The sequence below is a fragment of the Medicago truncatula genome, chromosome 7 (assembly GCF_003473485.1).
Source record: "Medicago truncatula cultivar Jemalong A17 chromosome 7, MtrunA17r5.0-ANR, whole genome shotgun sequence".
In the NCBI taxonomy this organism is placed as follows: domain Eukaryota; kingdom Viridiplantae; phylum Streptophyta; class Magnoliopsida; order Fabales; family Fabaceae; genus Medicago; species Medicago truncatula.
In genome coordinates, this window is record NC_053048.1 from 32,219,114 (window position 1) to 32,245,850 (window position 26,737).

General features: G+C 34.1%; 2 protein-coding genes and 2 long non-coding RNA genes across 6 annotated transcripts in view; 3 read left to right on the plus strand and 1 right to left on the minus strand.

The window, feature by feature from the left end:
• Nucleotides 1-254: 254 nt before the first annotated feature.
• LOC25498786 (disease resistance protein RUN1) overlaps nucleotides 255-26,737 on the plus strand; it is a 49,589-nt gene continuing 23,106 nt past the window's right edge. Inside the window, exon 1 of the mRNA XM_039827280.1 lies at nucleotides 255-783. Within this exon, the coding sequence (XP_039683214.1) occupies nucleotides 305-783 (479 nt within the window). The 5' untranslated portion in view covers nucleotides 255-304. The remainder of the gene's footprint in view (nucleotides 784-26,737) is intronic.
• LOC112416329 (uncharacterized) lies at nucleotides 7,369-9,365 on the plus strand. Its single transcript, XR_003006666.2, has 2 exons — nucleotides 7,369-8,123; nucleotides 9,022-9,365. It is a non-coding gene; the product is annotated as an uncharacterized lncRNA (long non-coding RNA).
• On the plus strand, nucleotides 16,582-19,676 carry LOC120576797 (protein FAR1-RELATED SEQUENCE 5-like). Its single transcript, XM_039827282.1, has 3 exons — nucleotides 16,582-18,841; nucleotides 18,936-19,016; nucleotides 19,096-19,676. The coding sequence occupies exons 1-3, from the start codon at nucleotides 16,610-16,612 to the stop codon at nucleotides 19,402-19,404; spliced, it is 2,622 nt and encodes an 873-aa protein (XP_039683216.1). The 5' UTR covers nucleotides 16,582-16,609; the 3' UTR covers nucleotides 19,405-19,676.
• On the minus strand, nucleotides 21,700-25,319 carry LOC112421836 (uncharacterized). Of its 3 annotated transcripts, none has more exons than XR_005642868.1 (5): nucleotides 24,921-25,319; nucleotides 24,800-24,840; nucleotides 24,604-24,689; nucleotides 24,438-24,515; nucleotides 21,700-21,924 (listed from the first exon to the last, which is right to left on the minus strand). It is a non-coding gene; the product is annotated as an uncharacterized lncRNA (long non-coding RNA). The 3 variants fall into 3 exon arrangements; XR_005642869.1 differs by having other exon boundaries at nucleotides 24,915-25,319; XR_005642867.1 differs by lacking the exon at nucleotides 24,921-25,319 and having other exon boundaries at nucleotides 24,800-24,900.

Consider the following 26,737-nt stretch of genomic DNA (forward strand, 5'->3'; position numbering starts at 1 on the left):
AACATTCTGAAGTCCCCTGAGTTCAGAAAGTTCAATCCTGCTCCATGCTTTTTCTGACGTGAACAGTACAGTGGTTGAAAAGCAAAAGGCAAAGTCAAAAGTAAGATCAGATCTGATTCAACAAGATCTCGACACATAAGGGAGTTGGTACTACCATGGCTTTCTCTCACGCTATTAACACAATAAATAATTAATTAATTAGGAAAAATGAAACCTTAATTCACAAACAAGAATTATTTTTGCCACATGTCACTCATCTATACCCTGAACAGGGGTAAATGGAGCAAGTGTAAATGGAGCATAGATGAACTCCAAAGAGATGTCACAATTGAATTATGAAGAACATAGATACGATGTGTTCATCAGTTTTAGAGGTCCTGACACCCGCAATTCCTTTGTTGACCATCTCTACGATCATCTCACTAGAAAAGGTATTTTCGTCTTCAAGGATGACAAATCGCTTCAGAAAGGCGAATCCATTTCACTCCAACTTTTGCAGGCAATTAAAGATTCGCGGGTTTCTATCATTGTCTTCTCCAAAGATTATGCTTCATCAACATGGTGTTTGGATGAAATGGCTGCTATTGATGAATCCAGTAGAAGATTGAAACAAGTTGTTTTTCCTGTCTTCTATGACATTGATCCATCTCATGTAAGAAAAAGATCTGGAGCGTATGAGGATGCCTTTGTTTTACACACTAAGCAATGTTCGGATAAGGTTGATCAATGGAGGACAGCTATGACTTATTTGGCTGGATCAGCTGGTTGGGATGTTAGGAATCAGTAAGTATTAAGTTATTATTCCCTTTCTTGTTGTTTTAACTATTTCTGTTTGCTCTGAGTGTACGTTACAACAAATAGTTTTGCAAACTATGGGTTTGTTTGGTAAGACACGTATTTTAGATTATAACTTATAAACTTATATGATTAAAAAAGATCTCTTTGCTAACTAACATTTTCTCACGAGCTTATTATGTTATTTTTTGAAAAGTTAATTCAAGTAGCTTATAGTTTTTTTTTTAGGTTTAAATGCGCTTTTGGTCCCTTAGGTATTTATTTGATATCACTTTAGTCCCTTAACTAAAAAAATTGTTTGAGTACTTTATCTTTATCTCCGTTATCTGTTTTGGTCCCTTCTGTTAAATAAATTCAAAAAACGTTAGGGTTTGTATTATTCATCTTCTTCTTGCTCCTTCCATCCTCTTCTTCATGATCTTCATCATCAAAAATACACCAACCCAAAAAAAAAAAAACGTTTTCATCATAATCTTCATCAAATCTATAAACATAAATTAATTTCATAACTCAATCTATAACCAATTTTTCCATCATCATCATCTAAACCCTTTATCATCATCATCATCATCACCAATCCTTTACCAAAACCCATTTTCGGATCTAAACCCATCATCATCATAAACTCACCTGGACTACATTAAGACATACAGAAAATAGCAGTAAAAAAATTAGGCAAACCAGAAAACTGCAACAACAACAAGGGACTCAGCAGAAGCAAGAGTTAACATCACAAACTCCTCACCTCTGAAGCCCTGATACTCAAAAAATGGTGAAGTATCGTATCCGACACGTATCCGATACCGATACGGGTATCGGAAAAGTATCGAGCAATTAATATTTATTTTTTTTGTAAAACAATGACCGATACGTGTCAGATACATCCCGATACGCGTATCGGAGAAGTATCGGACAATTAATATTTATTTTTTGAAGGAAAAAATGACCGATACGTGTCGGATACAATTAACTTGTACTCCACACATCTTACTTATATTCCGACACCTATCAAGTCTGGCAGCGCTATCAAAATCATATTGTTTCTTCTAACCTAAAAAATAAGGGTTTCTCATCACCACATATCAATAGCTATTCTCTTTTCTAACCATTACCACAGATTGAATTCTACTCTGTTTCTCTTCTCTCTAATGTTATGTTTCTTCTGCTATTTGTTTTCGATATAAATTAGTGTTAACTGTTAAGTAGTCAACATTAGACAAAGATGTTCTTTTTTTTTTTTTTTTATAGTACTTATGATGTTCTCTTTGGATGATACTAATGATGTTTAATTATATTCTATCTAATTTGTGCGGAAAAAACATGTAATTGTCACTTGTTTTGATCATTTTCATTAATGTGAATGTTTGTTTATCATCATTTTTAGTTATGTTTATACATTGTCCACTTATACTATTAATTTTAAATTTAATTTTTTAATAACGTATCGAAGCCGTATCGTATCGGGAATTTTGAAAATTTTCCCATATCGCCGTATCAGTATTGTATCGTATCGGTATCGTGTCAGGTATCGGGGGCTTCATAGCTCCTCACTGCTCATAACTCAATTCCCCTTTTTCGTCACAATCTTCCCTTTTCTTCTTAAAAAAAAAAAATCAATTTTTCTCATTCCCCAAAGGAAAACTATTCCAAAATTAAATCAAAATCAATTTTCCCTCAATCAATCAATGCAACACTTTTACTTTTTCAAACTTTCTCTCTCTCTCTCTCTCTCTCTCTCTCTCTCTCTCTCTCTCTTCTCTTCTCTTTTAAAGATGAAAATTTTCATCTTTTGGTGAAACTGAAAGCGAAATTGGCGATCTGGGTATGTGGATTTGAATACATTTGTGTGTGTTTGTGAGTTTGAATACGTTTTTGAGATTTGGGGTTTCAAATATGATGATTTAGTTGTGTTTGAAGCACTTAGAAACAAGAGGAATACATTTGTTGATGTATGATTGTGTTTCTAGGCTGGTGGTTCGCGATTTGGGAAAGAGGAAGAGAAGGTTCCAGATTTGGTAAGGTTTGGGGTAAGGTTCTGGATTTGGATTTTGTGTGTGTTTATGGGTTTGAACGAAGAAGATGATGATGAGGGGTAGAGCTAAATTGAAGATGATTTTTTTTTGTTTTTTTGTTTTGTTTCTAGGTTGGTGTGTTTTTGATGACGAAGATCATGAAGAAGAGGATGGAAGGAGAAGGAAGAAGATGAATAATATAAACCCTAATGTTTTTTTTAATTTATTTAACGGAAGGACCAAAACATGTAACGGAGATAAAGATAAAGTACACAAACAATCTTTTTTTTACTTAAGGGACCAAAGTGATATCAAATAATAACTTAAGGGACGAAAAGAGCAATTAAGTTTTTTTTTTTTTTAAGTATGTAGCTTATAGCTTAAAGGTCACAACTTATAACTTTTTGTCTCATTTAATTTTTCCATTGCAATCTTAATTAAATATATATTTTTTAATGTTATTTTCATATTTATAAGCTACTGCACAATAGCTACTTTTACCAAATACAACAAATTCAATCAACTAACATATTTACTATTAACTATAAGTCATTCGCTATAAGTTAATCCGTTATAAGCTAGCTTGTCAACCACTGTTTTTTTTAGCAAACAGGGCCTATGAAATACAAACTCGATATGCTCACTCGATACCGCTGATTAAAAAACATAGGACACCCAACAAATTTATTTACTTCATTTTATAAAATAAAATAAAAAGTACAATAGTATTTGGCCTTTTATTTATCCATCTACTATCGAAAAAACTAAAAAAGAAATTGTAACCAAATTTAATATCTTGATCCCCCGTTGATTAACATTACTCCAAAATATATTTAAGCCTTTTAGATGTGTGTAACAACGACAACCTAATTTTATCTAAGTTGGGTTGGTTACATTGGCCGTTGAGGCTTAAAACAACCATCTCCTTTCATCCAGCTTAGGACCGACCAGGCTAACATAGACAGAATTATAAGGAGCCTTTAAGCAAAAAAGATAAAATACTTTTTTAGCAAACTTGTTGTTCAAGTGGCATACAAGTGCTGAACATTGATCCAAGTGTCAGATATCGACGCGTGTCGAACATTGCGACATATATGCCTGATCCTAGAAGTGTGTGCGCTTCATAGTTTAGAAATCAACCTAGTTTTATTAGCTTCTTCTTCTTTTTTTCTTAATGGTTTGGTGAAGCAAATTGCACATTTTATTGCTGGCATATACAAGTATGGTTGATGTCGTTTATTAAAAGTACATGATGGCAATAAAAGCAAATTTTATATCCATGTTCGTTATTTATTTTTATTTGTTTTCAAAAGGTGATAATAAATTAATTTAATGTATCCTCTCTCAGGCCAGAGTCTGTAATGATTGAAGAAATGGTTCAGGCAGTAATAGAAAAGTTGGGTCACACATACTCAGCATCCATTGATGACCTTTTTGGAATACAGCCTCACATAGAAGCATTAGAGGGCCTTTTAAGATTACAGTCAGAGGATTTCTCAACAAAAAAAAAAGAAAAAAAGATTAAGGTCTGAGGATGATGGTTGTCGAGTTGTAGGAATACGAGGTATGGATGGAATAGGAAAGACAGCTCTTGCTAAAGTTTTGTATGACAGAATCTCATATCAATTTGATGCTTGTTGTTTTATTGAAAACGTTAGTAAAATTTATGAAGATGGTGGTGCTGTTGCTGTGCAGAAACAAATTCTTTGCCGAACAATCAAAGAAAAAAACATAGACACATATAGTCCTCCTAACATATCCCAAATTATGCGAAACAGGCTATGCAAAATTAAACTCCTTATAGTTCTTGACAATGTTGAACAGCTGGAGCAACTAGAGGAATTGGACATACAACCCGTATTCCTTCACACTGGAAGTAGAATAATCACAATCGCTAGAGATAAGCATATTCTTCAAGCATATGGAGCCAATGATGTTTTTGAGGCTAAACTGATGAACCCTGAAGACGCTCGTAAACTTTTCTGTAGAAAAGCCTTTAAAAGTGACTATCCAAGCAGTGGTTTTGCAGAGCTTATTTCTAAGGTGTTAAAATATGCTAATCGTCTTCCGTTGGCAGTTAAAGTACTGGGTTCTTTCTTGTTTTCCAGAAATGCGAATCAGTGGAACTCTACCTTGGATAAATTTGAAAAGAATCCACCAAACAAAATAATGAAAGTGCTTAATGTAAGTTATGAGGGATTAGAACAAGATGAGAAAGAAGTGTTTTTGCATGTTGCTTGTTTCTTTAATGGAGAGAGGAGGGATTATGTAAGCCGAATTCTAGATGCTTGTGGGCTGAATCCTGGTATTAATATTCCACTTCTTGCCGAAAAGTCGCTAATAACTATTATAAATGAGGAAATTTATATGCATGAAATGTTGCACAAGTTGGGGAAGCAAATTGTTCGGGAACAACATCCTGATAAGCCAGATTTATGGAGCAGAATGTGGCTTTACCGTGATTTCCATGATGCGATGATTTCAAATTCGGTAATGTATATCTTCCTAAACAGATTTCATGTTTTTCCATTTACTTTTCTTTACACAAATTTCTAAGGTAAAGGACAAAACATGTCACCAACCGTGTATTGCACAAGTGATAGATGTTTGAGTCCTTATAATGGTCTAGGATTTGATGGTTGGTGTGTATCTGAAAACAAATATCGAAATATGTCAATTATTTAAATGAAACTCATTTACCTTGAAAGATATGACTCGGTTAACAGATGTGTGTGGTGATACCTTAAATTACAAAAAATAAAAAAAAATAAAAAAACCTATTAAGTCAAGAAAAACCTCATTAATTAGTTATTTTACACACTTTTAAGGAGATGAGAGAAGATTCAAATTAACAACTTAATAAATGCAAGACATTATATGTATTCACGTGACCATTTAATTTATTTACTTTGTTTTTCTTGTTTTTTTGTAACAGTTCATTTCCTTCGTCAGTCCATTTTACAATATGCTTGTTATTAAATTTCCAGGAAGCAGTAAAAGCTAAAGCCATAATTATAAATCAAAAGGATGATGTAAGCAAATTCAATCAGTTGAGTACTGAAGGTTTATCAAAAATGGAAAACTTGGTAGTCCTCATATTGTATCATACAAATTTTTCTGGAAGACCCACGTCTTTTTCTGATTCCCTACGCTATGTTTTGTGGAATGGTTACCCTTTCATGTCTTTGCCATCAGAGTTTCAACCATATCAGCTTGTAGAATTGAATATGCCTGATAGCAGCATTGAGCAACTATGGATAGGCATCAAGGTATTCGTGTTATTGCATTTACATCCTTTCTCCCTCAATTTCGAAACCTAGCTAGAGTGAATGAATGAAATTCAAGTTTTAATACAACAATACTAACATATTTATTTAATTCTCACTTCACAGAATCTTCCCTCTTTGAAACGGATGGATCCTAAATCTTGAGCGGCTAGATCTTACAGGATGCATTAACTTATCACATGTGGATCCATCAATTGGACTTCTTGAAGAACTTGTATTCTTGAGTTTGCAAAACTGTACTAGTTTAGTGAGCCTTGTTTTTGGCAATGCACCAGTATTAAGGTCACTAAGAGTTTTGCGTCTCTCTGATTGCACAAAACTTGGAAACACACCAGATTTAAGTGGAACGTTAATTCTTCAGTATGTTGATATGGATCGATGTGCAAGTTTATCCACGATTCATGAATCTATTGGGGCTCTTGCAAAGCTTAAATTCATAAGTTTTAGAGACTGCACAAATCTTGTTGGAATACCTGACACTTTTTATAAGATGAAATCTCTTATAACTCTGGATCTACATGGATGCTCTAAATTTACTAATCTTCCCCTAAGATGGATTTCAGCTTCTCCCCTGCAATCTTTGACTTATCTAGACTTAAGCTTTTGCTGCATTTTTAACATACCCGATGCTATTGGAGAGTTAAGATGCTTAGAGAGACTAAATTTACAGGGAAATGGATTTACTACAGTTCCTTCTAGCTTGTGTTATGGTCTATCATATTTAAACCTGTCCCATTGCCATAAGCTTCAAAGTTTTTCTTTGATCGAAACAAAAAGTGCTCGATTGAATTCAGTGGGAAGACTACATCTGGATCTCGTAATCATAGATCGGGATTATATATTTTTGACTCTCCCAATTGCAAGGTGGATATACCCTTGCATCAAAGAGTATATTCCCATTGTTTCCCCATTACATGGGTAAAAATGCTACTTAAGGTGCGCTATACTCTGCCTACCTCCCCTCCCATTCTTTTTCTATTTGCAATGTATGATTCTACAATCCAATATATATATTTAAACTTGTTGCATTGCCAAATATGTGGTTGAATATTTTCCTAATTTTCATTTGTGCTTCATCGGAAGAGTTTTTTTTGAAATATATTGATCCTTAAGAATTTGTGGACAATTTATCTTTATTAATCAAAATGAGACAATCCATGTAGTGAACTGACATTTATTTTTTTTGTAACATGAGTTGTCAGATTCCTTACCTTGCAGACACATGCATCTCTCTAGTTCTTCTAGATAATATACTTCTTATGTATTACCAGGAACCTCTTCAGTTTCGGTGCGGCTTTGACATTGTTCTTCCTTGGCATGGGAAACCTAATGCTTCTCACCCCTTCCTTGATGATATTCCAAACTTTTTCCATCAGCGATTTGTAGGTTCAATCCCTGACAATATTCCAAAAAAATTCCATCACCGGTTTGAAGGAGGTTCAATAGTAAGGATAAATAACTCCATTATGGAAGTTGACTGGGTCGGCTTTCTATTTTATGTAACATTTGAGTTAAATAATCATCCTATACTATCTAGTTATACACATCAAATTCTCTCCCAGCCACTACCACATCCTTTTTATCTATCTTTTGAGAGTGAATACACGGAAGAACGGTTTGATATGCAACTTAATTTGGAACTAAACAAGGTTGATGGCAAACATTATCTATGGACAATTTATATCTCTCGGGAACACTGTCACTTTGTAAAAACACGGGCAGATATCACATTTAAAGCCTCTGAAGGTTTGATTATCAAGGAATGGGGGCTGCGGGTCCTAACCAAGGAAGACATAGAGGCCTCAGAAGTGGGACAGAGCATACATCTTCCTTTAGAGAATGTGAATGTAACACAAAGCAGAAGCAGTAGCTTTGATCCTACAAAGATACAACATCCTTACAATTGGTTAGTTTCTAAAGAAGATGAAGCCGAGAAAGATGAAGCCAAGGGGAAGGAAACTGATCTCTTTAATCTTGGCCTTTTAACTGAAAAACCACAGTGAAAAAAGTACAATATATTCTCTGAACGGTAATTATGTTCTTAAACATGATATGCCACAATATTAATTGAAAACTATTTACTATTGTTAATTACTGATTAACTGTATGTTCAATTAATGATGTATCAGTCTTTTTATTTTTTGATAAAATATATTAACATTATTATCATTATTAGTATAATGCATCCAACTTAGGTAAACAAATTATCTTCAATTATTATTTTGAGACATGCTTCATGATATAATTTTTGGTCCAACTTGGACTCTCCCTGTACTTATGAATTGAAAACTACATTGCATAGGGATTGGTTGCTGGCAGTTAGGAACTGAAGCTTTTAATGTTGTGACTTGTGAGAGTGTTTCAAATAATAAGTTTTGTCGTTATAGTCAGACTTCGCTTGTCCCCTAATCTCATTTTTCAACGGGCTTATTTATGTTTTTTATAAGTTAATTTGGAATTGAAATTGGATAAAAAGATACAATAGAATCATTTTCCTTATGGTTATATTACATGTGAAATTTAGATTTCCATATGGTTATGTCAATTTCCTCACCAGTATCACATGGCTCTCCAATGTGCATGTCGACTGGCTAATCATCTATTGCTTTATCTTATAATCTAGTGCAGAAAACTAGTTCGGGTAACTGGTTCTTTTCTGCTAGTTTACTGAAGGTTTTACTTTGTGTGTTAAGTAAGTCGATGTGTGAAAAAGATGATACATGTAATTCTGCTAGTTTACTGAAGGTTTTACCTTTGAAGTTTGAGGGTTAATGTTATGTTCCAACATATACAAAAGATAATTTGAGGGCTAATGTTAATGGCCAAAAGTAGAAATTTCCAAGGGATGTGGTTAAGTATCTATGAGAATGTGATTTGTCATCTTGTTTTTTTTGTTGTTTGTAATGTTGATTACATCTTGTTGATAGGGATGACTTTCAAATGCAATATGGTTCAATTGGATGGTATGTTATTGCAACTCGTGGCTATGCACAAGTGGTTCCTTGAAAGCCAAGTGATTGCTTGCACCTATGATGGGCGCTTTCAGGTTTGTCTTGCCAAGAATAAAGCAGAAGACTCTAGGATGAAGTCAGGATATTTGTACTAGTTGATAATCAAATCTTTGTACCAATTAGTTTATTTTCATATTGCATAAAAAATTCATAATTCAAAATATCATTTTGATCGGCCACTTGGGTGTTGAACTTGTGGAGGTGTCTTCTGTTTGAGAAGGGTTGATAGGCTTTAATTTAAATCAAGACAATTAATCGAATTGTTAATGGTGTGTTGCTGCTATGAACATCAGTTGTTTGTGTTAAGAATAGCTGGTGAAAACGTCATGCCCTATATATTGATTATACATACCTTACAGGCTAGAATAATTTCATGATGAAAAGTTAGGGAATGACTATCGAGAGTTATTAGCTGAATCGTTGGCTAACTTTCAAGTTTAAAAACAGAAAAAACAAAAAATCTCGGGCCCCTCACACTTACCCAAATGAAAAAAAAGTTAATTGTTATGTATTTCTAAAGAAAATTGGGTAAAGTACAAAGTTTCCACCGCCATTTGGTAGCTAAATCTTGCTTGTAACATACAAAAGATAGTGATTGAAGGTTTCACACAAACAACGAAAGAAGAAAGGTTTGTCAAAAAACAAAAAACTCCACCTTCATCTCACACCATATAGACAGTTACACACACTATTCCTTCTTCAGTAGGGTTTATCTCTCTGTTTGCTTCATTTCACATTCCACATTTTCAGTTTTTCGCACTATTCTGAAAAAAAACAAAAAATGGATTACGGCCATGCCTTGCAACTAGCAACGGCGGCATTCGTCGGAGCTTCCACTGTCGCAATCTCGGCTTACTTTTTGTTCCACAAGACACTCTTACTACTTCTCCAGTTCATTAACACCATCATATGCCGTTGCGATGACGAAGAAGAAGAATACAACATTGTTTCTGCTACCAATGCTATCCCTAGGCCCTGTGGTGGACGAGCAATGAGGAAGGTGAATTGATATAGCCGGTGTTTGTTTTTTATGTGCTATGATACATTTGCACAATCACGGACACCAGACACAACACTAACACTACACTTAGACACAAGTAATAATTCAAGAAAATGGAACTGATTGAATGTAACAAAAATGTCGGTATCATGTTGGCGTCAGACACCAAACAAACTTTAATCTGAACGAGAACATGTGTAAGTAGAAATTTACCTAAACAAAAGATTAAGAGAATATTTGCTGGTTGTAGGTGATTCTCCATGATAATTGAATAAAGAATTGAAAGAATCCAAAACTTTATTCATCTTCAACTTATTGCCAAGAAAATGTATTTATACCATAGTTTTAGGGGGGTAGAGTGAATGAAATGAAATGACTGGTTGAGAAAAATGTTTTGGGCATGGAACCTAAATTAACTATAGTAGTTAAAATTTTTGGTATTTATACCAAAAACTGACACAGTGGGAGTGTTCACTGGCGGTATAACTGACATATTTTACTCAGTATACCAAATACCATCCATTCACACCAAGAAGATGCTTGTACAGAAAAATCAGCACTTTTAGGTACGCAGAAGAGAAAAGGTATTAGGCCAATTTCTCCCAAGTGGCATGTGGCAAGTTCTAGTGTTGAAGAATGAGATGATGACGATGATGATACTGTTTACCCTGCTAAACTAGATACTACATATCTTCACAACAAAGGAGATGTTGTAAGTTGCTGTTTAGCATTCATATGATATTCTGTTAATGAAAAATGTTTTCTATTTAAATAATAAATTGCTAGCCTTATTCTTCCTTGCTGCTTCCAGCTATGTTTGCACTTGGATTATTTAGGATGATATGTTCAATATATCCACTAAAACAAAACGAGAGAATGATCTCTGATAGTGTTTGAAATAACCTGTGTACCTTACATGATATCCACTAAAAACCAAAATCAGACTTACTACATATGTGGAAATGCTAATGCAGAGCAGACGCCAGTACAAGTATGATCTATTTTTATAGTGTTTCCGGTGACCTACTACATAATATGCAGCCGGCTTAATGATGTGTTTCGTCCTTGCAATTAGGCGTCATTTAAAAATTAGTCCCTATAATCGCTAATCCTGACAATTTACCCTTGCATTCTTTAATCATTTAAAATTTCGTCCTTTGACCAACTTAATCACTACCAAGTCATCAAATTAGCAAAAAGGCATGGGAATGGACAAAAATACCGTCATCTTTAGTATGAGAAGAAGATGAAGACAGGGGTAAAAATGTCATTTCACAAATGGATGACGAGGATATTTTTGTCCATTCCCATGCCATTTTGCTAATTTGATGACGTGGCGGTGATTAAGCTGGTCAAAGGACGAAATGTTAAATGATTAAACAATGCAAGGGTAAATTGCTAGGATTAGCGATTTCAGGGACTAATTTTTAAATGACGCTTAATTACAAAGACGAAACACATCATTAAACCTATGCAGCCTGACCCAATTGCAGCTGATATTCTAAGTAAACGGTAAGAGCAACAAAAAAAAAGTCCACCAACTTGCTCTACAAAGCACCACTTCGGCCATGAGTTTCGCTTAACATCGTCAATATTACTGCCAAGCATAGGCCCTAAACAAGTGCCTTGAGATGCATTTAGGATGCTTCGATTTTCCCAATCACAAGAACTTGATTTCATGCCTAGTGCAAGGCATCACTTGGATTTTGAGGGACCGCTTGTGTCACAAATAATGGCTTAATGCCTTTCTCCTTGTTATTTCTTATGTATATATAGAGGTTACAAGGCTATATCTATAATTACACTAAATGCTATATCTATAATTACACTAAATAATATATAATTATACTAAATAATTACAATTATTGGAAACAAATCAATTTCTGATTTATCTAATAAATATAATAAGGAGAACAAGTCAACTCCTTATTCACATCCCCCCTCAAATTGATGCGGCTGGTCGACGAGCATCAATTTGCCAACAAGAAACTGATGACGTGGGCGCGGAACAGCCTTGGTAAGAATATCTGCAATTTGCAACTGAGTACTGACATGAGGAAGGGATATTAGTCGGTCATCATAGGCGTCACGAATTGAATGACAATCAACTTCGATATGCTTGGTGCGCTCATGGAAAACAGGATTTGCAACGATCTGGATGGCACTCGTATTGTCAGCATAAAGTGAGGTTGGCTCTGTCTGAGGAAATCCAAGTTCAGCCAAAAGACCACGAAGCCAAATTATTTCTGAACAAGCGGCAGACATGGCACGATACTCAGATTCAGTAGAAGATTTAGAGACTCGTGCTTGTTTCTTACTTTTCCATGAGATCAATGAAGAGCCAAGAAACATGCACCAACCAGTAACAGAGCGTCGAGTATTAGGGCATCCTGCCCAATCGGCATCACTATAAGCACTCAACTTAGGAGAATTTCCAATGGAAAAGAATAGGCCACGATGAGAGCTTCCCTTCAAGTAACGAATTATACGGCGAACTGCTGCCAAGTGAAGATGACGCGGAGAATGCATGAATTGACTCACTTGTTGAACAGCGAAAGATATGTCAGGACGAGTAATGGTCAAATAATTAAGACTACCCACAAGTTGTCGATACAATAAAGGATCAGGCAAGAGATCACCATCATCACGATGATATTTAACATTAACCTCAAGAGGAGTATCCACTGGATTAGCCGATTGGAGACCCGCCATGGAAATCAAATCGGTGGCATACTTGTGTTGATGGAGGAAGATACCCTTTGATGTAGAATGAACCTCAAGACCAAGAAAATAATGCAGGTTACCAAGATCTTTCATATGAAAGGAGGCATGTAATTGTTCTTTAAGTCTCTGAATGGAAGCATTATCAGAACCAGTAATAACCATATCATCAACATATAAGAGAAGCAGGACAATTCCTCTAGACGTGCTATGAATAAATAGAGACGAATCATATTGACTCTAACAAAAAGAGAACCCAAGTAGAGTGGAGCGGAATTTTTCATACCATGCTCTAGGCGCTTGTTTCAAACCATATAAAGAGCGTTTGAGCTTGCATACACCCTTAGATGACGAGAATAGACCTTGAGGAGGAGTCATATAAATATCTTCAGTCAGGTCACCATGAAGAAAAGCGTTCTTAACATCCATTTGATGAAGAGACCACCCATTAGAAGCAGCTATGGAGAGTATCGTGCGAACAGTTGTCATTTTGGCAACCGGTGCAAATGTCTCATCATAATCAATTCCATATTCCTGCTTGTTTCCTAAGGCAACCAATCGAGCCTTGTAACGGTTGAGAGACCCATCAGAATTCAGTTTCACAGAATACACCCATTTGCAACCTATGGGTTTGATATCAGGTGGACAAGAGACAATATCCCATGTAAAACTCTCTTGAAGTGCCTGAAGTTCCTCATCCATTGCTTTAATCCAGCGAACATCTTTAACAGCCTGTGAGTAACAAGTAGGAATGGATATGCTAGAGAGTGAGGCAGTCAAAGACGTATGTTTGGAATCATACCTGTCTGGTGAAAATCTATCTGGTGCTCGAGATGTTCGACCAGAACGTCTTGGTTCGACTGGTTCAGGATCAGGTGGCGGCTCAGTGTCGGAAGGGGCAGTAGGAACCTGTTTAATGCGTTTTCTGACATATGTAAATCCTGGCTTGTAACGTTCTATAGATTGAGGCATAATAGAAAAATTGGGAAGAATAGCAATATCATTTATGTCAGGAGAAATAGAATGAAACATGAATTGATTATCAAAAAATGTAACATTCCTCGAAACTCGTAAGCGATGATTAGAGACATCATAACAAACAAAACTCTTATGAGAGTTACTGTACCCCATAAATGCACACTGAACAGACTGTGCTCCAAGCTTATGCCTTTCAAACAGAGGTAGGTGGACAAAACACACACACCCAAAAGTATGTAAATCACTATAATCAGGCTGAAATTTAAATAGACGAAAGAAAGGAGAATCAAATTCAATAACTGTAGAAGGAAGACGATTAATTAAAAACACAGCTGTGGAAAGAGCTTCTACCCAAAAACGGGGTGGCACGGAAGCTTGAAGAAGTAAAGAGTGTGTCACATCAAGCAAATGGCGATTTTTTCGAAATTACGATCTGTGACGGCGAAAACACACAAAAAACACGAACAGAAACCAAGTGCTTCACAGGAAGTGGCGGCTAGACCTAAAACCAAGAAAGACTCAAAAGCTGGAAAATTTGGGATCGTACCTAGAATGATACCATGTCACAAATAATGGCTTAATGCCTTTCTCCTTGTTATTTCTTATGTATATATAGAGGTTACAAGGCTATATCTATAATTACACTAAATGCTATATCTATAATTACACTAAATAATATATAATTAGGGAAATTCTACGGTGAAGTCGCTAAAATGATTTTTTTGGTAAAGTCATTAGAATGACCAATCATAATACATTTGTGTATTTAATGCATGCCACATCAAATTTTAGTGTGCATTGTACATTTGCTCATATGGTGTACCACTATATTTTTACTTATTGCAATTGTGTCCTTCGTTAAATCAAAATTAAACATCTTTTTTTAATTATTTTTTACCTTTTATTCTTAAAACTTACATCCAAACTGGATAAGCACAGTAGTAGTAAATATTTTTCACGACCAATTCACGCATCTTCTCACCATCAAAATTCATTCAGCTTCATCAAAAGGCCCAACTTGCACATTCTTCATGTAAATTCCAGATTTCTTCCTCAAAATCACATTTTACTACTTACTTTGATCAATCACATGGAATGATTGAAAAATAATCACATTCTTCATGTAAATTCCAGATTTCTTCCTCGACAGATTTCTTCCAGGTTCGTTTTCTAACACTCGACAGAACAATCTGAATGAACGAATCTCCTTTTTTAATTAGGGTTTTTTGATTTTGGATTCTTTTATATGAATCTATTAGTGTTTAATTGGTTGATTGATTATGAAATTGGGATTTTGAGTAATATATTAGTGTTGTGAAACCATTGTTAGGGTTTTGATGTGTCCAAAATTTGGGATTTTGTGATTATGCAATTACGCAATTGGAGATTTTTTTTTGGTCCGAAATTGGTACTAATTTTGTGCGGCCGATCGAAAGTGAACTTAAATATATGCGTTTTGAGTTCCAAAAGACATTACTTTTCATAATTAGTGTTTTTTGATGAAGATAATAAAGACTCAATATAGATAGCAATAGAAATATAATTATGTCTGCTTGATGCAAACTTCTGATTTTCTCCGTATAGACAATTAACTGCAATTCCTTGAGGCTACAGAAAAATTTATTCCTTTACTTTAGAACTTTGAATTGTACTATTGACCATACAAGTCATAGAAATAGTAATCATCTGTGGACCTTCATAAGATTTACAGGTACATGCTGCATTTTAATTTCAAGGCAGAGTAACGATCTGGTTCTGGTTCGAGTTTGACTCAAATTAAGAGCACTTACTATCTTTTTAATTTTAGCCCTTAACTTTTCCTAGTAGTATTGGTGAATTATAAAAACACATTCCTTATGCCTTTAGTTGCAGAATTTACTCCAAACATGCATACATCTAATCCTATGAACAGCAGCACATGGTTATATAAATGCCTGCTTAATATTCTGTATGTTCCATTACATAGAGTAAAATCTCTCATTTTCATAATATTTCTGTAGGATTAGTTCTTAGTTTTTGAAAGTTAATTTTGGTGGAATGTAACAACCCCAAAAAATAATCATTTTTCTTGGATGGATTCTAAAATAAAATGTGATAGTATATGAAGCACTAACACATCAGGTTTATCCCCTTAAAAAAACATATACAGGTTTTTCATTATAGACACAAAAACTAATAATAATCTGAAAAAACAGAACTGTTTAAATGAAATCACATTCGCCGCGTTGGCTATGAATCTGAACCCTAGAACAAATGATTAAGGGATTTAAGTATCTATTACTTGTGCCACACTACGTTGTTCATGCGTTTGATTCTTATATAAGCTTATGTATTGTTAGGATTCAAGTATCTACCATTAGTGTCACACTACGTTGCTCATGTGTTTGATTCTTATATAAGCTTATGTGTTGTTACAAACCTTAAAAGAAGGTTTAAGGTTTGGTATCCTAATTGTAATTATAATAAGAGGACTATAAGCAATTGTTGAATGTTGACCTAATTAACTATTTATATAATTATTGACACGTTTTTAAATACTTTTACAAAGACTTTTATGAATCTAATAGTGTTTAATTGGTTGATTGATTATGAAATTGGGATTATGAGTAATATATTAGTGTTGTGAAACCATTGTTAGGGTTTTGATGTATAATTATTGAATGTTGACCTAATTAACTATTCATATAATTATTGACTAATTAACTATTCATATAATTATTGACTAATAGTGTTTAATTGGTTGTTATCTAATTTGGTCAAAGTTGGTTTTGGTTGCAATAATATATTGGCTATTTTAGGATTGTCATGGAACACCACAAAGATTGTTTGGACGCCGATTCCAGTGAAGAAGAATACACAGATGGTTTAATAGATGAAGAACATCATAGTTCGTCTGATGCTGAAGATGATGTTGATGGTAATGCTGATGATGATGTTCATGATGAATCAGTTCAACTAGAGGGTTCAATCAGCGATGCTTTAGCAGGCGACAGGTTGGTGAATGTAAATTCCATTGCCTCTGATGAAATTCTTAAACTTGAATTTGGTACTGCTGATGAAGCGTATGAATTTTATTATCGTTATGGAAAATGCAAAGGTTTTTCCATTAGGAAATGTGATGTTAGGCGCAATAGTAGTGGAATAATTACAATGAGGGAGTTTGTCTGCAACAAGAATGGGTTAAGAGACAAGAAGCACTTATCTAGGAATGATAGGAAAAGAGATCATAGACGTCTCACCCGAACAAATTGCGAAGCAAGGCTTCGTGTGCATTACAAAGCCAAAAAAGGGAGATATGTAGTGTCTAGGTTTGAAGAGGGGCATAACCATGAAGTAACCCCACCTAAATTTACACACTTGCACCCACTGTATCGTAAAATCTCTGAAGCAGATAGGGCCCAACTTGATGCTCTTCAATCACATGGAATCAGAACATGCCATATAATGGGATATATGGTTGCTCAGAAGGGTGGATATGCTGATGTAGGTTTTACTAAGAAAGATTTGTATAACTATTTTGATAAAAAGATGCGTGGTGTCATTAAAGACGGTGATGTTGCTGCTGCTCTAAAGTATCTTAATGTGAAGTCTTCCACCGATCCAATGTTATATGCTGAATACGATGTCAACAATGATGGAAGAATGAAAAGTCTGTTTTGGGCTGATGGGAGTAGTAGGTCTGATTATTTTTGTTTTGGCGACGTTTTGGCGTTTGACACAACGTACAAGAAGAACAAATACAATTATCCGTTGTGTATATTTTCTGGGTGTAACCACCATTCACAGACCATTATATTTGGTGTTGCGTTGTTGGAGGACGAAACAATTGAGTCATATAAGTGGGTCTTGAACCGTTTTTTAGAATGCATGGAAAGTAAATTCCCAAAAGCAGTGGTAACAGATGGAGATGGATCAATGAGGGAAGCTATTAAACAAGTATTCCCTGATGCATCTCATCGGTTATGTGTCTGGCATCTGCACAAGAATGCGCAAGAAAATATAAAGAAAACACCATTTCTGGAGGGTTTTAGAAAAGCAATGTACTCAAATTTTACACCGGAGCAATTTGAGGAGTTTTGGTCAGAGTTGATTCAGAAGAATGAACTTGAAGGAAATGCTTGGGTTATTAAGACATACGCGAACAAGTCACTGTGGGCAACCGCATATTTACGTGATAAGTTCTTTGGACGTATTAGAACCACATCTCAATGTGAAGCTATCAATGCAATTGTCAAGACATATTCCAGAGCCAAAGGCAAAATTTTTGAATTTATGCATAATTTTGAACAGGTTTTGAGAGGTTACAGAAACAATGAGCTTGTTGCTGACTTTAAATCAAAATTCACAGAACCTGTGTTGTCAACTCACCTACGTTTGATTGAGATTGATGCTGCCAGAATTTACACGGCAGAGATCTTTAAAGAAGTTAAAGATGAAATTATTGATTCTGGTGCAATACGTCTCGAGGAAAAAAAAAGTGTGGGGGATTCCTTGGTTTATACATTGCGAAAATATCGTGACAAAGGCATTGAAAGAGAGGTTGTATACAATGCTGCAAGTTTAGAATTTCAGTGTTCGTGTAGACTATTTGAGTCACGTGGGATTCCATGTTGTCATGTCTTTTTGGTGATGAAGGAAGAGGACGTTGATCACATACCAAAATGTTTGGTTATGACACGTTGGACAAAGAACGCAAAAGGTGAGTTTCTGAACAGCGATTCGAATGGGGAAATAGATGCTAATATGATTGAACTTGCTCGATTTGGTGCGTACTGTTCTGCTTTTACTACGTTCTGTAAAGAAGCCTCAAAAAAGAATGGTGTTTTTAGGGACATAATGGATGAAATCTTGAATCTTCAAAAAAAGTATTGTGATGTTGAAGACTCTACTCGATCTAAAAGTTTTACAGATGATCAGGTAGGTGATCCAGTCACTGTGAAAAGCAAAGGTGCTCCAAAGAAGAAGAAGAACGCAACAAAAAGTGTCAGACACTGTTCAAGATGCAAAAGTACAAGTCATACCGCAAGGCATTGTTCGGTAATTTATCTATATATGATCTGATGAATAATATGTCCATGAATTAAGAATTATAATGTGCATGATAAAATACTTAAGCATTTTTTTTTTGCAGGATACACACAACTCTGAACTTCAATATAATGAAGAATTGGTCTCTATCCCTATGGATGATTCTTTAAGCCAAAAAGAGAAGGTATATTTGTTTGTTATGCCTTTTATGCAACAATATTAGATCACAACAATTAGTGTATTAACTTATATGACATTCACAGAAAAAGAAAAGAAAACCTAATGGCAATGCTAGCACAAGCAAGCAAAAGAAATGTAAAGAGGCAACAAAAATCCCAGAGATTCCAGAGACAGCTGATTCGCCAGTTACAAATGCAGTTCAACCTCCTGTGAATGTGTTGCAGCCTGGTATAATTCCAATGCAAATGCAAGCAATTTACCCCAACTATGGACTTCATGGTGGTGAATCATCAACTTCCTGTGTTGGGCTCTTGGCACAAGTCATGAATGTTGCTGGTTATGGACAACAACAGTCGTCGCAGTCTTGTTTCTACTCTGCTCAAACTAGTTGAATCTGGCTGCTGATATATTTAGTTTCCTATTGTCTTATAATTTTTGGCTAGCTAATTTAAGACTCAATTGGGAAAGTTCTCTCTGTTTTTGAACAAGAAGTTCTCTGATATTTTAATTTGCATTTTACAGATACAATTTATGTAGCATTTTATTTGTTTGTACTTCAGTCATTGTGTTTGGATGTTTGATCACATAGGGTTACAATTGAAGATTTGGTGCTGAATTGACTTTTTATTTAACTTATGAAACTGAATGGTTCCGTTTGAGTGTTACTTATATTGTCATATGTTATCAACATCACCATGGCAGGGTAGATTGAGTTTACTTTCCATTTAAATTGTATCCCATGGTAGCCACAATACTTGGTTCAATTACGAGTATTTAATACGCTATTAATACTTGGAAATTTCTATAAATGAATATTTTGAATTTTTTAATCACGCAAATTTTCAAGTTTGGTGTTATGAATTTTTTTTTCATAGTAGCTATTAACTTGGATGCTATGAGTTTGTTCGCAAATTCTCCTTTACGTTTTTAGTGGTGTTGAATGATGTAATCTCTCGATTTGAATGAATGAATATCATTTTATTTTCACATAGATCTAGTTTTTTTTTTACATATTTACTGTTTATTTTTATAAACAATCTATAAAAAGAAGATATTTTTTTAAACCAAAAAATAAAATAATTTATGTTTTATATTCATGATCTTGGACAAAATATTTTCACTTTACAATACTTTATATGAAAGTCATGAAGATAATTGGTTTCATAATATAGATCAATGTTTGTCATTGATAAATAGGAAAAAACACGAGAGAAATGTTTGTCATTGATAAATAGGAAAAAACACGAGAGAAATGTTTGTCATTGATACATAAAAAAAAATACAAGACTAATATTTGATCCTGACACATAAAATACTTTGTTAGTGAAAAATATTAAAAAAGCAAAACGCAAAAATTCATCCTTGGTTTACGGTTTAGGGTTTAAAAAAGCAAAGCACAAGACATGTATTTTCCTTAAAAAAAACAAACTACTTTAGGGTTTAGGGTTTAACATGAGAGCCTTGAAGTTTCGTCTGACAATGTTCATCATTCACCGTATTGTATTATTTAAGGATACGAAATAAAGAATAAAATTGTAACATTGCATTTATTTAGAGGTTGGTCCAATCAATTGAATATATCTATCTTCCGTAAAAAAACGAACTACTTTAGGGTTTAAGGTTTAACCTGAGAGCAAGTTTTATCTTACAATGTTCATCCTTCACCGTAGTGCACTAGATAAATTTTTATTTGGAAATGATAAATTAATTATTTAATTTAATCATTATTAAAAAGTGTTTTCTTTGTCCCCAAGTTTTGCTAAAATATTTTAGAACGCAAACTAAAATATTTTGGAACACAATCTGAAATATTTTGGTAGGCAATCTAATGTATTTTAGTGCTTGATCTAAAATATATTTTGATACTCAATAATGTATTTATGTACTGAATAACATATTTATGTACTGAATAATATATTTTTGTACTTAATATGATATATTTTTGTACACAATTGAAATATTTTTGTACTAGATCTGATATGTGAATTACTTGCTCGTAAAGTTTCTCTTTTTATTAGTTGTGAATTTTCTCTATAAATAGAGAGCTCACACAATGCATTCTGGACACTGAAATTCACAGTTGATGCTTCCTGTGTTTTTCCTCTATTCTCCCTCCTTCAACTTGTGTTGACGAATTTTTCTTCTTTTTATACTCCTTTCTGTCCCTTTCAGTTTCAAGGTATTTTAAATTTTTTATTTTTGTTTCGTTTTAGGTCGTCCATTCTTTTTATTATTTATTTATTTTCGTAATTTTTATTTCAATTCTATTAATTATTAATTTACACTTAGGTTGTATTTTAGGAAGTGGTAACATCAAAAATCACAAAAATATTTAAGATACCAAATATTTAAGGTTGTATTTTAAGCTGAGAGTATTGAAGTTTCGTCTAACAATGTTCATCCTTCACCGTATTGTATTATTTAAGGATACCTAATAAATGATAAAATTGTAACATTACATTTATTTAGAAGTTGGTCCAATCAATTGAATAAATAGGTTTTCCAATAACTAAAAGAAATATACATTTTCTTGAAATTATTAATAGAATTTCTACATTGGTCTTGATGGTAAAAGAATTGTGTTGCTATTCTTACGTTGCAAGTTGCAAGTTCGAATCTAAGCAATGCTATTTTTTTAATTAAATTCAGTTTCTTTGGTTACTCATAAAACAACAGAGAAAATATAATTTTTTTTTTTGGTTACTCATATGGTAATAACATAATGATATCTTTCAAATTCCGTAATATTTGCATAATTGCATCAAGAGTTTAATACGGTGTATGGTAAAAACATAATGATATCTTCCAAACTCCTTAATATTTGCAGAATTGCATCAAAAATCGTATGACAATATCTTCCAAATCCCTTAATATCTTAATATTTGCATCAACGTAATTCTGAATAAATACACCTGCATCAAAATAAAAAAAAATAAAAAAAGCATCAGTGCAAAACATTTCTACAATTCCTAACCAGTTCTAAAAACAAACTTCAGGGCACATCATATCTTCTTGTCGCTATTATGGAGAAAGCTTCATGCAAGAGATGCAGGTCACAGCAGTCACATGACTTCAAGTCTGAGTTAGTTATCCTTTCATCCAGGTAATCATTTTAAATATGCTGGATAATCATTTTTTTATTGAATTCGCATATTGAGTGTTAGTTTTGGTTATAATTTGTATATAAGAGGTGCATTCCAATAGTTTTGGTTATGAGTTGTATCTTTTGGTAAAGTTCTTACACCTTTTTATGGTTTTAATTGGTAATAGTCAAAGTAGCCATGATGAGAGCGAAGATGAAAAGGTACAAAACTATGATTCTACGGCTTCAACGCCAGAAGTTTTGAGGAAAGTAGTTCATGAAGTTGCAAAAACCGAAAGGAAAGCCTCCAAGACTAATTCTACTGCTGATCTTGGAACCAATTCAGCACCTCCACACGTTAAGACTAATTCTCTGCCTGATTTGGAACTGACTCGGGTTAAGAAAAACCCTTTTTGCAAACCTGAAGAGGAAGATGATAACGACTTTTACCTGAACTATCATCCAGGTCAGACGAGGGGAAATGAAGGTTATGATGCTCCTTTTGAAATTCCTTCAGTAAGTAATCATTCAACCCTAAAGCATTAACTTCAACTCAATCTGACCGTTGCCTAATTTTTGACATGTTAAAAATTGTTTGACAGTGGATGCCATTTACATTCAGACCACCACCAGCAATGAAGCTTAATGAAATTTGTGCCTACATAGCTGCATATGTTTTTATGCCTGATGCTTATTTAAATGGGTAAAACATATCCTAAGCAATTTGAATATCATTTTTTTAGTTTTGTTTATATCAGTTTAGCTGATGGTTTTGTCTATCTTCATTATAGGGAGGAAGAACTGATCCGCTCAACTAAAGAAGTGTCTGGATATAGGAAAACCCTAAAGTCACTGATGCCAAGGATTTTTGTGGATCAGGAGGTAATTTGAATATGATAATAACTACTTAAAACATCACACTGTATTATGATAGTATATGTTTATAATATTTAATATTACATTATACAGGTTATTAATTTGGTTGTTTCGCGCCAAAACTGGGTGATGGATTCATTATCCAAAACCAATCCCAGAAGAGTATGGTATCTCCCCACATCATTTGCGGTATTCACCACTACTGATCTTACTAGAAGTTTTTATTTATTTGTACTATTATTAAAACCAATTATGTTTGTGTTACTTATGCAGCAAATCGCATTCGGCTGTCGACACACTCCGCAAGAAGTGCGGAAAATCTTTCAAAAGGATTTCATACCAAAGGTTCAATCACCTTCAAAGGTTGTTTTGTGTTGATTCTGTTTGTATGATTATTGCCGTATCAAAATTAAAGCATCAACTGAATTATTTTTATTTTTTTCTTTCTTTCAGATTTTCGTTCCTATTAACGATCAGGGGGTGCACTGGTATCTCATGGTCGTCGACTTTTCAGAAAGAAAGTTGGTGGTGTTAGACTCTTTGCCTTGTCTTGAAAGAAATTACATAAGACAACGGGAGGTTTTGAAGCTGGTATGTATCCTACATGTTTGTTACTTTATAACTTATTATTATGCTTATGTTACTAAGGTTTGTAACTTATTGCAGGGTATATTTATTGAGGAGATATTGAGTATTGATTCTGTTGTTGATAATGTGGATTCAACCAACTCATTATCAAACTTTTGTTTAATTTCACCTAGAGCCCTTCCAACACAGCGCACCGGATCGTATATCTCATTCATTATACTTTGTTTATTTCTATTTTTAATCTATGGTTGTTGTCAGAGTCACTAATGTACTACTATTTTACACAGAAATGATTGTGGAGTGTGGGTTGCAAAATGGATGATTGAATGTCCATTCAACAGTGAATATCAGAAAACCAATGTAAGTTTATTTCATGTCACTATCTTAATTACTTTCACAAGTTATCCTTTATAACTACCATGGAAGAATTTATAATTCTTACTATTTTTTTCAGGTTGTCACAGCCAGTAGGATGAAACTTGCACTTCATTTGGTCAATTCTGATAACAATACGTTGTTCAACTGTGTTGTATTGCCAAAGGCTGCAGATTATTGGAAGGTTCAGGAAAAGAATAGGAAAGCTTTGGTGAAAGTTTGATGCTGTCTACTTGAGGACAATTTTACAATTTCTCCATGTTTTGTTTTTTTTCTACTTTGAGACAATTTTACAATTTCTGCATGTTTTGTTACCGCCTAATTCAAGACAATTAATTTTACAATTTTCCGCATGTTTTGTTTCTACGTGGATAATCGTGATTTCTTTTGGATAACTTGATGGATAGAGAATCTAGACTATGTTTGGATAATCCTAATGTAGTTTGTGCTTGTGCTTGTGGCTGTGTAATTGTAGTGAACAAATAATGTACAAATAATGAATACCTGAACATTAGGCTGTCTTTGGCTTAATTCTCTTCATTCTGGAAAATAGGAAAACACCATAAAAAGCTAGACCAGATCCTGCAGAGGATTAATAAGCACATAAATTTTTTAGTTTAAACAAGAGATATCTATGGCTAAAAAGAAGGAAGGAATTTTATTTTAGTACCTAATACGTTAATTGGTGAGACAGGTGTTCGCTAATAACATTACGAGATTGATTCGTTAAGAGCCATTGCACTCAAAAACCCTTTTCTATTAAATATTGCAAGGAAAAAAAAGCCATGTATTAGAATCCAATTGACAAAATGGTTCTTTTCATAATTGCATTTCTATTCTTCTCTTCCCATACAAGGAACACTCACCAATTGAAAGAGACCTCTGTAGCACCTATTAACACCGACCCCTACTTCAAGAGACAAAAATTAGGCCTGTTCTCTAATGCAACTTTGATGCAACTCAGACAATAAGAAAAACAACCTAAACCTGATGATTAGAAGATCCATGACAGTTATCCCTCTGACAGCACCCTCTTCAAACAACGTATAACTTCATTTTTAGAAACCATGAGCAATTTCCATATCAAGAGCCTGACCTTGAAAGCCTGCATATCTGAGAGCAGTTGCGAGCAGCCAACACCAACACACGATAATAGAACTGGAAGGCGAGTCATGGACATGAATGAATGAGTAACAAACTGAAACATGAATCAATTCGACCCTGCAAATGAACTGAATCATTAACAAACTCAGCAAACTAGATATATAACATGCAATTCTTAGTTTTTGTGTCTATAATGAAAAACCTGTATATGTTTTTTTAAGGGGAAAAACCTGATGTGTTAGTGCTTCATATACTATCACATTTTATTTTAGAATCCATCCAAGAAAAATGATTATTTTTTGGGGTTGTTACATTCCACCAAAAATAACTTTCAAAAACTAAGAACTAATCCTACAGAAATATTATGAAAATGAGAGATTTTACTCTATGTAATGGAACATACAGAATATTAAGCAGGCATTTATATAACCATGTGCTGCTGTTCATAGGATTAGATGTATGCATGTTTGGAGTAAATTCTGCAACTAAAGGCATAAGGAATGTGTTTTTATAATTCACCAATACTACTAGGAAAAGTTAAGGGCTAAAATTAAAAAGATAGTAAGTGCTCTTAATTTGAGTCAAACTCGAACCAGAACCAGATCGTTACTCTGCCTTGAAATTAAAATGCAGCATGTACCTGTAAATCTTATGAAGGTCCACAGATGATTACTATTTCTATGACTTGTATGGTCAATAGTACAATTCAAAGTTCTAAAGTGAAGGAATAAATTTTTCTGTAGCCTCAAGGAATTGCAGTTAATTGTCTATACGGAGAAAATCAGAAGTTTGCATCAAGCAGACAGAATTATATTTCTATTGCTATCTATATTGAGTCTTTATTATCTTCATCAAAAAACACTAATTATGAAAAGTAATGTCTTTTGGAACTCAAAACGCATATATTTAAGTTCACTTTCGATCGGCCGCACAAAATTAGTACCAATTTCGGACCAAAAAAAATCTCCAACTGCGTAATTGCATAATCACAAAATCCCAAATTTTGGACACATCAAAACCCTAACAATGGTTTCACAACACTAATATATTACTCATAATCCCAATTTCATAATCAATCAATCAATTAAACACTAATAGATTCATATAAAAGAATCCAAAATCAAAAAACCCTAATTAAAAAAAAGGAGATTCGTTCATTCAGATTGTTCTGTCGAGTGTTAGAAAACGAACCTGGAAGAAATCTGTCGAGGAAGAAATCCCAATTTCATAATCAATCAACCAATTAAACACTATTAGATTCATATAAAAGAATCCAAAATCAAAAAACCCTAATTAAAAAAAAGGAGATTCGTTCATTCAGATTGTTCTGTCGAGTGTTAGAAAACGAACCTGGAAGAAATCTGTCGAGGAAGAAATCCCAATTTCATAATCAATCAACCAATTAAACACTATTAGATTCATATAAAAGAATCCAACATCAAAAAACCCTAATTATAAAAAAGGAGATTCGTTCATTCAGATTGTTCTGTCGAGTGTTAGAAAACGAACCCGAGGCTTGGAGAGTCAGGTGGCGGACGGAGGATGGCGGTGGTCGCACAAACTAGATAGAGATTAAAAAAAACAAACAAGCGTGTGCCACAGAGCTGGAGGAAGAAATCTGGAAAGCGTGAGCCACAGAGATGGAGGAAGAAATCTGGAATTTTGATGAAGCTGTGTGATGGTGAAGATGTATAAGTTGG